General features: G+C 36.8%; 1 protein-coding gene across 3 annotated transcripts in view; it reads right to left on the bottom strand.

Annotated features, from left to right (window-relative positions):
* Positions 1–4,273: 4,273 nt before the first annotated feature.
* Positions 4,274–13,465, bottom strand: part of LOC131350769 (regulator of microtubule dynamics protein 2) — a 34,842-nt gene continuing 25,650 nt past the window's right edge. For all 3 annotated transcript variants that reach the window (XM_058385633.1, XM_058385631.1, XM_058385632.1), the window contains exons 6-11: positions 11,117–11,192; positions 10,594–10,671; positions 7,846–7,944; positions 6,378–6,431; positions 6,207–6,287; positions 4,274–6,096 (exon numbers count right to left, since the gene is read on the bottom strand). In XM_058385633.1, coding sequence (XP_058241616.1) covers positions 6,049–6,096; positions 6,207–6,287; positions 6,378–6,431; positions 7,846–7,944; positions 10,594–10,671; positions 11,117–11,192 — 436 coding nt within the window. In that variant the 3' untranslated portion in view covers positions 4,274–6,048. The remainder of the gene's footprint in view (positions 6,097–6,206; positions 6,288–6,377; positions 6,432–7,845; positions 7,945–10,593; positions 10,672–11,116; positions 11,193–13,465) is intronic.

Genomic DNA, 13,465 nt, shown 5'->3' with positions numbered 1-13,465 from the left:
TTGGTTCACAAGGCTGACTGCTCTAGGGTAGAAGTTGCTCCTCAGTCTGGCACTGCAATGGCATCTCAAAAAGATCGCTCTTTGTTGTCAGTGTGTTCTGTAGACTTGCTTAAGAGTTTGACAGCTGGGCCCTGATAAATTTCTGGTTTCTGTTAGTAACTTGTGGCTGGGTTATGCAGTAGATGTGTATGGTTATGATACTCCTGTAGTAGAAGGTGTTAAGCAGGTCCTTGCTGTGGTTTATTTTCTTGAGTAGCCTTAGAAAGTAGAACTGCTGATGTGCTTTCTTTATCAGCTATGCAATGTGTAATGAACTTGAAAGTTGGCACTCCATCTATCATGCTTCCATTCATGCAGATTGGAGCAGGGGCTTTGACACCTTTCCTAAGGTCAGTATTGAGCTCCTTGTTCTTATTGGTGTTGACCACCAAGTGGTTTTGATGATGGTAGTGGAGACATAACACAACAGTCAAAAAATCTTGCACAGGTGTTAGACAGAGTTAAAATCTGATGACTGTGAAGGCCATATGTTTAATATGATCAGACAGAATGAATGCACTGATTTGCAGTGTCTCTAATGGAAAAAGTGGGTCTAAACCCTGACAACAAAATCCTACAGCAATAAAGAGCTATAGGATTTTCTTTGAATTTGCTACCCATCTGTAGCTAGGAACTCTATATCCTTCATTCTCACTGTAAATGTATCTAAAATTATATCTGAAATAGGTTAAGCTTGAGCTAGGGTACATATTACAGCATGTTTACTCATTGGCTGTTAAAAGAAGCTAGAATGATTTGAGAGTACAGGAAGCTACATTTGCAGTAAATTTGTATTCTTAATAAAAGAAGATGCATAATACACTGTACTTTTTTAAGTACCCAAACTGAGAGCTGAGGTAAGGCTGTCCAGAACTTCAGTTCTCTAATGTACACTGACATTCAGTTTTATAATGATATTAGCTAGTATGATTTTCCAAACATCTTGTAAAACCAGCCATAAATCTTCTAGCACTCTTGCTTGTTTTCACAGGTAATACCAGACAGGCTCCACTGTGTTTGTTTTATCTGGAAAGTAGTTGATCAATTAGTTATTATTTATTATTTTAATTATTTTCTTTAACAACATACAAATGCTGCTCTGTAATGTTCACTTGTGTATATGTCTCCAGTACAGTGAATAGTGAATACAAAATGATGTTGCTGCTTAAGGCTTTTATGTGATACCTTTTATGTGGTTGCTGCCTCACAGCGCCAAGGTCCCCGAGTTTATCCTAAGCTTTTGTCTGTATGAAAGCGAAAAACATGGCAGGAGGTGAACTAAATGACCTCTTTGTGTGAATGTGTAGAGTGGCCTCACATCTAGGGTGTAATCCTTACTTACACTCTTGGGAGTAAACAGAGCCACAGTCCACCATGAGACTGACCATTATAAAATGTTTACTCACAATTCTTATAAACACAAAATTAAGCATATTCCTATATATGTTTTACATGTCTTGTGTTCACCTAAGTGTATCTTAAGTGAATTCTTAAGTGGTCATCCATGATTTGCTGTTTCAATGGGGTATAAATACGATAATTCGCATTATCCACATCATTCCAAGAACAGAATAATACTCTGCCTCCTGCACAGAGAGCAGGATGGTTTGAATGGTAACAAAAACACACAAAAATGGTTAAATGACCACAGGCTCAAGCTTGTGACATGGCCAGCCCAGTCCCCTGACCTAAACTCCACTGAAAACCTGTGGGGTGAGCTGATGAAGAGCGTTTACACTCTCCAGAGTAATTCAGCATTAAGAAATGGTTTCAGAGTCTTTACTCTCTATTCTTGGTCCTTTCAAGCATCTTTTTAATACATTCTTTTATAATAAACTTATAAATTCTTTTATAATTAACTTTTATACTAAAAATCAATAAAATTTATCAGAAAAGAAAAAACAAAACAAAACAAACAATCCAGTTTTCTCAAGGGAGGCCAATATTTCTAGAACTGACTGGGTATCTATGTGCACCTATTATTAATTGCACTGTAATGACACTATTTATAAGCAGTTATATCCAGTGTGGTGAGAAGAAAAGGGAAGTGTTTATCACAGACCTCTCCCTGCACTGCAGCTTATCTCCTCTTCCAGAACATCCTGTTCTTGATCAGCCAGAGACTTCCAGCCAGGCTGCCAGTCCTCAGTGCGTGACAACTGCAGATAGAGCCAACTGATTACTGATACATCAACACCCCCATGTCTTGCCCTCGCCGCTGAACTAAAAAAAAAAAAAAGAGGATAAATGTAAAGGCCGCACTTACTCTACTAAGATATTGCATAAGAGAGGAGACATGACTATCTCTAGATTAAAAAAAAAGGCACATATGAAGGACATGGAGGACAGACCTAGTATCTAGGTACTATAGCATACTATAGAAACTCCTGTGTTCATTCCCATGATGCAATGCAGGGCCTGATCTTGGTTTTGTGAATAAGAAGGCACACCTCTCACACAGAAGACAGTCGTTTCTGTGCATCATGACTACACTAACACCTCTAATGTGAGTGCTTAGGACAGAAATAGACAAGCATAAAAGCATGTGCAGAAGATAAAGTGTAATACTTTCATCTGTAAGTACACACAATGAATGCAGGTCACAGCAACAACAATATCACAACAATTAACAGTAGATCAAACCACGTGGTGCATCGTCCTTCACTCCACTATATTTGAAACACTGTGTATTCAAGACTTTATCCTATTAGCCAATCATGTGGCATCAGCCGCAGTGTATAAAATCATCCAAATACAAGTCAAGTGTTTCAGTTAATGTTCACATCTATCATCAGCAGTCACAGGTTCAACAAAACTGGAGAGCTGAAGATTAGACAAGGTCCAGTTTTGGTGAGGCTGTGCCCACTGAACCTTCAGATTCCTGCTCTTGGCTGTCAGAAGTGGAGCCTGGTGTAGTTGTTGTATCCGCCTCAGGGTTTGATGTGCTCTGCTTCCTGAGGTGTTCTCTTGCTCACCACAGTTGTAAAGAGAAGGTTATTTGAGTTACAATAGCCTCCTCTGACCTCTCTCATCAGCAAGGCATTTGTGCCCGCAGAACTGCCACTTACTGCATGTTTTTTGCTTTTTGAACCATTTCTGTAATCTCTACATCAGAGGTTTCTGAAATACTAAAACCACCTGCCATCAACAACCATGCCATGGTAAAAACACCAAGATTTTTCTGATTCTGTTTGTGGTGGACCTTAATTGAAGCTTTGGACCTGTATCTGCGTGATTTTATGCACTGCACTACTGTAACATGATTGGCTGATTGCATAGCTGCATGAATATGAGCATGTGCACAGGCAGATGTTCCAATTAAAGTGGGTAGTAAATATATATCTGCCCTCTTCTTGAAAAAACAGTCGGCAGAATATGCACAGGAACTTGAGAAACAGTAGCAGAGCTGTATTAATAAATCCCCTGCTGTTTCCATTCATCTCATCTCATCACACAGCTGCAATATAATTCCATCAAAGGAAGCACATTCATAACACTGACTATGCAACTGCTTAAGCTCAGGATCTCCAATAAGCTGTTTCCCTAATATGCATATTGGTCGATTCTGGTAAAACGTGCAATGCTTGTGTACTGTGAAATCACTATTCCAACATGATTTTTCCTAGAAGCCAAAATATACCCTTGGATAAAGCTTGGTAAACACATACACAAAAATAGCAGTCATGTAATACGTGAACATTTATCTAAAATGTTTTAGAATTTCCTAGTTGTCAAGGCTGTAGTTAAATCATAAGAAAACATATGGTATTTCATCTGATAAAAATACTTGTTAAAATGCACAATCATTTATATTAACTTTACCAGAGCTTAACTGTAGCCATGGAGAATAAGAGGGAGCGAAGGCCTGGCTTGGACACTGATTAACTCTGCCTTTTTGAAGTAGTGCCCATATATGCAGCCACTTGAGGAAAGTAGCTGTGCAGAGGTGAACAGGTCACTTCCCTTTGGAGTTGACAGCCAGGCAGTGATGGTCTCCTGTCAGCATGCTCTGTAATTACTTCCTGTTCCAGATGTCCATTGCGTGAGAGAGAGCAAGGCGAGAAAGAGAGAGAGAGAGAAAGAAAGAAAGAAAGAAAGAAAGAGAGAGAGAGAGAGAGAGAGAGGCAATAAACATTAGCCTGCCCTTCATGCATTAGTTTCTGTGTATAATATTCAGCTTATTCTTCATTTCCGAAATCAGCTAGGACTTTAAACACTTCTGTTCTGCAAGAGACATACATCAGGCCTTCTTTCTGGTGGGGGAGGACAGAGATTATTTATTATTTTCAACAAAACAACTGATTGCGAATGATTCAAACCCGTTAACAATCACAGTCTTGAATGTTACAGAAACAATCATTCAAAGATATAGTTTACAATTTGAGTGAGGATCATATACTTTACATCCAAATCACATCACATTTATACCAAATCACATTTGGTAGTTCACTGCAATGAATAGCATATAGTCATATAGCAATATCCAGTATATTTCTATATTTTGTGTGTACAACTATTATGTGGACAATTTTTAACTCAACAATATGGGCAGCTACTAATTCACAGATAACATATAATATTCCAGATCATAAAGTACAATTAATCATATATTGCTGTGGCTGCTGGACTACAAGACACACACTTAACTACAAATTAAAAATGAACAAAACAAAACAAAAAACATCACACAGACACACACGCTACATTTTCTTTTGGTTTCTTTGGTTGGGCTGAAACGTATACTAAAACTGAAAAAAAAAAGTAAATAATCATCCTTACAAACATCCTTTTACAAATACATCCATACAAATATGATGTGTTCTATCAAAACAATACATTTTAACATCCACTATAACTTTCAGTTTTTGGCCTGCTGAAGGAATTGACTAGCTGAAAAAGTCACTTTTAGTTTGATATAGGAATAGGGGATTGGCTACGTTAACCTACATTAAAATAATCGTGTTAAGATTTAGAGTTTAATATACTGCCTATACTAAGAACTGGGAGCATATATGATATTCCTCATATTTAGGTACAAAGAATCTCTAGATCAAGAGCAGCACCATTCCATCAACATCCAAAACATTCCCAGATTTCACATTTTATGATTTTAGTAAACTTCAACAAATTTAAAAAACACTGTTCCCTCTGCCGAGAATGATTATGTATTATATGTATATATGTACAGTGTTTGAACATTTTGTTTACAATGGCCAGAAAAGAAACACAATTCCCTCCATCTCCAATTTTGTAGTGATACATGATTAATATAATATATATTATAATATAATATAACATAATAGCATCAATACTCTTTTCAGTATTTTTTTTTAAGGGTCAAAGCTAAAAGTATTACTGTGTATAAGCATTATGAACTAGCACCTTCTGTCATAAGAAAATGAAACAAAATCTAACAAAAAAAGATAATCCAGCATTTTCTTGAATCAGTAATCAGTTTGCTTAAAAACGGGATGAGGATATAAGCTCAGATATGGAAACAATAACATTAAGAATGAAAATCTGATAAACAGGTCTAATATACTCCTCCAAAAAAATCTTCCAAAATTCTAAAAAAATGAGAACCGTTAGCGTTTTTTCCAAGTGCGCGAAAATGTAGTGAAAAATAAAGAAGAAAGAGGAGAGATGGTGCAAGATAACATGCAGTAATGTAATGGATTGCACTGAACACTGGCCATGAAGTCAAGAAAAGATCTTACTCTTACAGGGCGGCTAGCTAAGGAATTAATGATTTGTTCACAATTGTATGGGTGCTAAAACTGAGGAAATCTTTTCATTTACGACTTTTTGTATTTACATGGCCTCTTAGTTTGTGGCATAAGTTGTACTGCAGATTATCGCTGGTCAAAGTTCAGTTGTCTTTAATATTAATAGTCATCTACATTCAGCAAGACAATTAGAGAAAATCAAAATAACAGTCATATGGTCACAACTTGAGTCCATCACCACAACTGTGGCCTAAACATACAGGAGACATGAGTCTGTTTCCGACTAAAGAGACAAGAGAAGAGAGTCCAGCTCCTTTTGTGCTTCCTCATCCTGTCAGAGACACAAAAAAAAAGAAGAAAATTTGAGACAGGAATTTTCTAACCCAGAATTTTACAAACCAGAATTGAGAAGATCAGATTGTGTGCATTCTATTAACCCACGTCCTTAGTTGTTATTTTCATATCAGATGCAGCATCACACATCTTCTTGGCTTGGATCTTCTGGCCCAGGTCTTTATAGCACTAAAATCAATGAAGAAATAGAATAAACATCACTATTATTGGCTCAAAAACATAAAGATAAACCTGAAGATTTGGTCTCTGATCTATTACCTTTGCTAAAAACACATAGTTGAATTTAGAATACCTCGGACACATCTCTTCTGCCTGTGAAAGTAAACACAACAAAATGAGTTTTAACAGAATACGACTAAAATTTCTAAAGAGCTGATTATAACTGCAAGAAATTAGTAAATCGGACGTGAATTATAATGTTGAAACATACATATATGGATTTAGTGTCTGGAAATTTGTGTTTTTTGGCTCTCTTGCTTTCGAAACCTGGGATAAAGTAGTGCAATTGTAATAAAAACACACTTATAGCTAAATGACTAGTGTAAACTCCCTAAGCATTATATGTGTTTAATGAGTTTAAAAACAATCACATGTAACAAAGCACCACTTGCCATTTTATCAAAATAAATACCCACCTCATTTACATTTGCATTAATTTAACAATGGCACGCAAGACAAACTACAGAATCCAAGTGTATTCCACTAAATAAGCTTGAAATGTTTCCCTGATTTTTCAAACCACTGTCATTCAAACCATCACTTATGCCAGTAAAAAGTTAGGTTTGTCTAACAAATAATACCCCCCTCTGTTGGCTGAACACTGGTCTAGAAATACAGAGGCAGATCTTCATGGATGTTGATGAAAAGGATCTCCTCCTTCAGCCCAGTCTTACAAAGGATCTTCTCATTCAGACTGAGTATTAAAAATAAATCTTCTCATTCAGTTCAGGCTTAAACAGACCGAGTAGCTGTGAGCTGGAGCGATGGGATTAACTGACATTTCAGATGAACGGAGGCTGGCTGGCAACCTTTCTTGTTGCATGAGAAGATTTTCATCCAGAACCTGTTTCTCGGTGCTGAAGCTTTGTTGTTTTTAGCTAACTACAGCCAGGGGATGTTGTATAACTCTACAGGATGTGTTCGATAGAAAGTGAGACAGCTCTTGGCCTCCAGGTACGGTGCAACAAGTTACAACACACGCCACTTAAATCAAAATTGATGGGTGAGATATACAAGATGATGAAGAGGCATGCAAGTGAGTGTCTTGGCCAGGAATGATTTTATTTCTCTATATAAACATATGAAATATGGGAACACAATTAAATCCTGTTAAAATACCTAGTATTAGTAGAGGTTTGGACTTCAATTGGGTGCAAAAGAAATGCAGGGGTGAAGAAACAGGGCGCTGTACGTGAGCCATAAATTCAATGAGCTTTAATGTTGAAATGATGGGAAACTGTTTATTATGGCAGCAGTGACTTATGTTTCTACATTTATTTTGGTTATTAGCAATAGGTTATTAGCTACATTTATGTAAATTGCATCAATTATTTTGTATATAATGGTATTGGAATAAAATAAGTAATAATCCAAATGGTGATGATGGACTCTGCATTCAATTTTTATGCTGTTGCTGTGAAATATGTACAAACTTGCATCAAGTCTTGCATTATGTTTTAGACTATGGTATATTTCACTGATGGAGTTTCCACGCAGTGTGGCATACCTTGAGGAAGTTCTGCAGGGCATCATGAACTGTCGCATTCGGAGGCTCTCCAAACAATGCAGCAGCAATTTTCCTCTCAATCCATGTACACTGGGCTACCTGCATGGACACACACACACAGACTTTACTCAGATCTCTCTAATGCAAAATAAGATCACACTTTAGGATGCTGTTAATATTTATGACAGGAAGAGTAGCCTGTAGCATATTCAAAATTGTATAAATGACAGGAAGGGTTAGCAGTTATTTCGGTGTAAGCAAGAAAGATAAACAAAACATAGTCTGTTTAAAGTAGAGAGAACTGTAAAGAACATGAATTATATACTGTACTATACAATACTCAACTATCATACTGAAGCAAAAGTGTATTCTGGCATCTATTAGAGAAAGACATCTGCATAAGCTTAAGTAAATAGGCAACAACAATAAGAAATAAAAAAAAAAAATAATAATAATCACACTTAATGAAGTAGCACCTCATCCAATCTGGTGACATTAATAAAAGCTTTGAGATGTTTCACTCTCTTAACAATAATTCTAAGTTGCCTAAACACAGTTGCACAAGCACATGGGCACACACACTTTGTTTAAGCTCATTTTCAAGAGAAATTCAGCACTGGAACTGTTATGTCTTTGTTCTCTGTAAGAAGGTGCAAATCAAGGTGTACAGATATATGTCAGGTTTAACACTAGATCATTGTTAAACAAGAATACTGTTGTTAGACAGCAGTAAATACAGGTCCTCTCCAGCTTCTCTATATGCAGAATGGATTTAAAAACTTCTCCACACCCCTGTTCAAATTACAGGGATTGGTGATGGAAAAAAAAACAACCCCAAAATAAACCGTGTCAGATCTTTTTCCACCTTTAATGTGATGTAACAACCAACAAAATACAAGTGGGAAAATAGCATTATTTAGCTATAACTATATATATTTTTAAATATATGATATGAACATTTTTCCAGTAACCTTGGTGCATCAGTGTGCACAACCTTTTATAATGGGTCATTTAACTAGGCTCAGATTCACCCACATTCGAGTTCATGCTCAAAAGTGATCATACACCTGTCATTCTGATTCTGTAGGATTTCACCGACACCATCTTGGTTTCATCTCTCTGCTAAAGCCAAGTTATGCAAAGAGCTTACAAGCATGTACATGATCCCCCTGTAGAAAAGTATCAATCAGGACAGGGTTACAAAAGAATTTCCAAAACATTAAATATTCCATGGAACATTGTGAAGACCATCATCAAAAAGTGATGAAAATGGGGCAGCACTGTGACAATACCATGTCGAAAAATGATCAAGGAGGCTGCCATGAGACCTCCTGCAACATTAAAGTAGCTACAGGAATATCTTGGCATGTACTGGTCACACCCTGCATGTATAAACAATCTCTTGAATTCTTCACATGTCTGGACTGTGGGGTTGGGTGGCTATGCTGAAGCCCTTTTTCATGAAAAGACACCCAAGCCAACCTATATTTTGCTGAAACTATCTAGGAAAATGTGTTACGGTTTGAGAAGACCAGAGTAGAACGTTTTGGGCTTAATTCTAAAAGATATTTTTGCCACAAAAACAAGACAGCTTGTCATCCAAAGAACAACACACACTGTGAAGCATGGTGGTGGTGGCATTGTGTGATGGGGATGCTTTTTTTTTTTTTTAGCTGGGATTGTGGGTTTAGTGGAGGAAACATGGATAGCTCCATATACCAAACTACCTTAGTAAAAACCTTGCAGGTCTTTGTTAGGCAGCTAAAGATGAAAAAGTTCACCTTCCAACACTGACAAAAAAGACAAATTCAGATGACCAATATTTTGGAACAGAGATCCAAATCTTATCAAAAACCTGTAGAATCGTAAAGAGCTGCACACTGGACTCAATTTGATAGATCTGTAGCGAGGAATAAGAATTGCTAGTTGAAGCTATGCTAAACTGATTTGAACTGATTTGCTTTAAAGGTGCTTTAACAAAGTATTACCTAAGGAGTGATGCAGTACAGAGGGAAATGACACAGTGTTCCACCAGGACCCTGGTGTTACATAAAGACACAGAGCTACATTAAAACAACATCGAACTGTGAGCAAAAAGTGCAAGACAAGCGTATGCAACCAGGCTATCACACCTTTCCCTATGTTCCCCTATTTGTGCTGTTATCCACATTACTTTTTCTGTCTGAAGTGTGGTATTGCACGTATAATGCTGTGGTTTGCTGAAGATGACATTTTTACATGATTGAAAAAAACTTGAAGAATGTCTTGAAGAACTGATTGATACACTTCATCTTAAACCTCTTATTTTCCACTTAATGTCAAAGAACATCCAAAAGACACATTAATTCCTGTTATTGCTTACAACACCTAGTCAGTTTCTCATCAGCCATCAATCTTGAAATTAATAAACCAAAAATTTATTTTACAGCCAGAACTTGTATGAAGGCTGCTGTTACAGAAAATTAAAACATACTTTCTGATTTTTTTTACTTCTAAAACACAAAATATGAAATATTAAGTAGAATAATCTTGGCCCTACAACAAGTGAAAAAAAAATCCCCCCCTCCTCTCTTTTATGTACTTTCTTTTATTAGATTTCCTCTGGACCTGATTCAACTCATTCAAGAACAACAAACAGGACCCGGTCAGAAAGATAAACCTTAGTGGTAATAAATAGGAAGGCATGAAGATTATAGAATGGTGACAGCACTTGAATGACAGAGGTGTGGATAAATTGCCTTTACTCACAGCATAGCACCAGCGGCCCAGCAGATAATAAGACAGCGGATCCTGTGGCTTCAGCTCAATGGCTTTATCCAAATGATCCTGTTTATTCGGGAGAGACAAAGAAAACCATAGAGATCCATTACTTTACATTATGTGACCTGTTCATTCCTGCTCCCAAGTACCACAACAATTCCACCTCACAAAAATGCACGCAAACATTCACAAACATCCTGAACCACACACTCAGACCCTGGACCTTACTTTAGGACACTACATCACCTCTGTCTAGTCCTGTCTCTCTGTGGCTTATTCTGTGATATTGTGTTTATGAAACACATGCTTGAAAAATTGTGTGGGGAAAGTAGAGCTCACTGTTACCTTGCACATTTATGGATATTTTCATAGAATCGTATCAACATGCATGCAATACATCATCTACTGAATGTCCACAATATGATCACTATATCAAATAAATTGTTTGCTAATACAGCTATAGATGAAACTATCAATAAAAAGCTATTTAAAATGGTGTTTTTAGATTTACCTTGAAGAGATAACCATTCTTTATCTTATTTTGGATAGATTCATATTCTGACAGAAGTCCACATAGAATAGCATACCTAGGGACACAAAAGGAAAGGCAGACGCTTAATAACAGTCCCTATCTCGCCCACACACACACACACACACACACACACACAATAAATTCCCATTAATAATCTGATCAACAAGCATGAAGTAAAGACATTTCTCCTTCACAGGAGATGATTGTCCATGTCCATGAGTTCCTCCAGTACAAAGCTTAAAAGAGCATGACCGCCTAGTTAGTGTTTGGTGTACGTGTACACGCACATGCTCAATGGCACGCTTAAAATTTCATTTTGAGAGGGAGGTATGAGGTGATCAAAGCTTCACCACCACAGCAAAGTTAATCCTGCTGGTAGTCCCACTCAAACTCTACATCCTGAGCACAAACACATTTTAAACAGAGGATCAAGAGATGAAAACACTGTCAGTCACCGAAATGGTGGTGAGAAGCATAGGGGACTCAGGTTCTATAAATATATGTGTTTGCCTGAGTGTACATGTGAGAGATAGTGTCAGCTTGTGTATTTGTTAGTGGAGGTGGTCCTGGTGCAGAGGTCAGATTTCTGCTCAGGAGGAAGTAAAGCTTTTTTTTTGGTGGCAGAAAGCTCTCTGGGGTGGTGACCAGCTCACCCTACCATCCTTCCTGACCTTCACTTCCATCCAACATGCCATTACTAATCAGCCTGCTGCTCCCAAAACAATAACAGTATAGAATAAACGGGCTTATCTGGGGGTTTCAAGATTTCATTCTTAAGCAGGGAAAGCTTGCAGAGCTGTTTAATCTCCCAGTCAAAAACTTCATCTAAAAAATAACGATCAATTATTATAACAGATGATTTATTACTTCAGATTTATATCAGCGATCACTCTGGTGTTACTGTTTTAACCTTGTCACCATTACACAAGAGATGAAAACTAGAAAATTGATTGATTTTCTTCCAAATAAAACATTTTGTAGTGCATGTTTTGGCACAACATTAGCTGCAGTGATGACATGGCAGAAATAATGATAGGTTTCTAATACTAACTGAAGTTGTCCCCCAGTTTTACAGCATGACAGACAATGTGGTAACAGACACAGGTTTTGAGAATTGGTTTTTGTCAGTCTAGGCACTAAGCCATTTCTGTACCATTCGATAAACGATTCTCAACTGACTTAAAGATTTAATATTTCTAATTGTAAAATCGAAAAGTATCTCAAAAAGACTCATTTAAAAGTTAAGACATTTTACTTTTGTTTCTTCTATTTCTACAGCTATGTTAATTTGATGTCATTCCATAAATGGGGAAGGAACTTGGACTCGAAAAGAAGTTGACTTAGCTACAGTGCCATTTGAACTCCCAAAAAACATAATTCCCATTTAGACTGCCAAGAAAAATGGTTTCAACTAAATAAAATATTTACAGAGCCATAGTGAGTAGTACAAAGAATTGTTTTAATATCCTTTCTTGAAAAATCCTTTATTTAAAATCCTTTCTAATAAATAAAAACCTTTAAGAAATTAGGCTTTTTTATTTGTAATAGCAACAGGACAAGCAAAGTGTGCACTGACCAATAAATGGCGAGATATATTTTTCTACGCAAAACCCATGTGCACACACTCCCACTGGCATTCTCTAATTATCATTAATCTCTTCTACCATTAACACACACTGTACATGAATCTGCCATAGGCTTCAAAGGAGATTGGCAAAGGAGATTGTTTTATTTGAAATGAACTAGAGTCTCTCTTATTACTCAAACAAGAAATCAGGGAGGAAAAACTGTCAGTTATGTAGTATAAAGTAGAATATTTGTAAAACGTGCATAAAACAAATTGCCCCATGTACTTGATAATTGCAAGGATGAACAACGTTTGTAGAAGTAACATGATTCATTGCTAATAAATTTCGAACAAAGTCAGAGACACATACCAGAAATGATTACTAATACAGCCTCCTATCACAGAATGTACAGGTGTGAAGACGAAAGACCATTGCTCAACAATCCTAAGGGTAATTCTTTCTTTTTTTTAATATCTATTTTCTCTTATTAGTATGTGAAGTGCTCATACTGAACCATAGCACATAGTTGTCATGTTCTGGCAATGCCTGTAGAGGTGTGTGCTGACCCAACGGTGTCTGAGCTAATTGCAAAATGTCTTCTGACTGTCTAAATGCATGGCAGGTTTGGCACATGCCCGACATAGGAATCTGGGGATTCCCCTCTAAATAAGAATTATGGGAAAACATCATTCTGATTTATTACATTTTGGGGTTATTTTTTAACACTAATATAGTATTTGATCATTTTTTTAAAAAGCAA

This window comes from Hemibagrus wyckioides, linkage group LG03, assembly GCF_019097595.1.
Source record: "Hemibagrus wyckioides isolate EC202008001 linkage group LG03, SWU_Hwy_1.0, whole genome shotgun sequence".
NCBI classification, from domain to species: domain Eukaryota; kingdom Metazoa; phylum Chordata; class Actinopteri; order Siluriformes; family Bagridae; genus Hemibagrus; species Hemibagrus wyckioides.
Note: the sequence above shows the minus strand (reverse complement) of the source record. Positions and strands in the feature narration are given on the sequence as shown.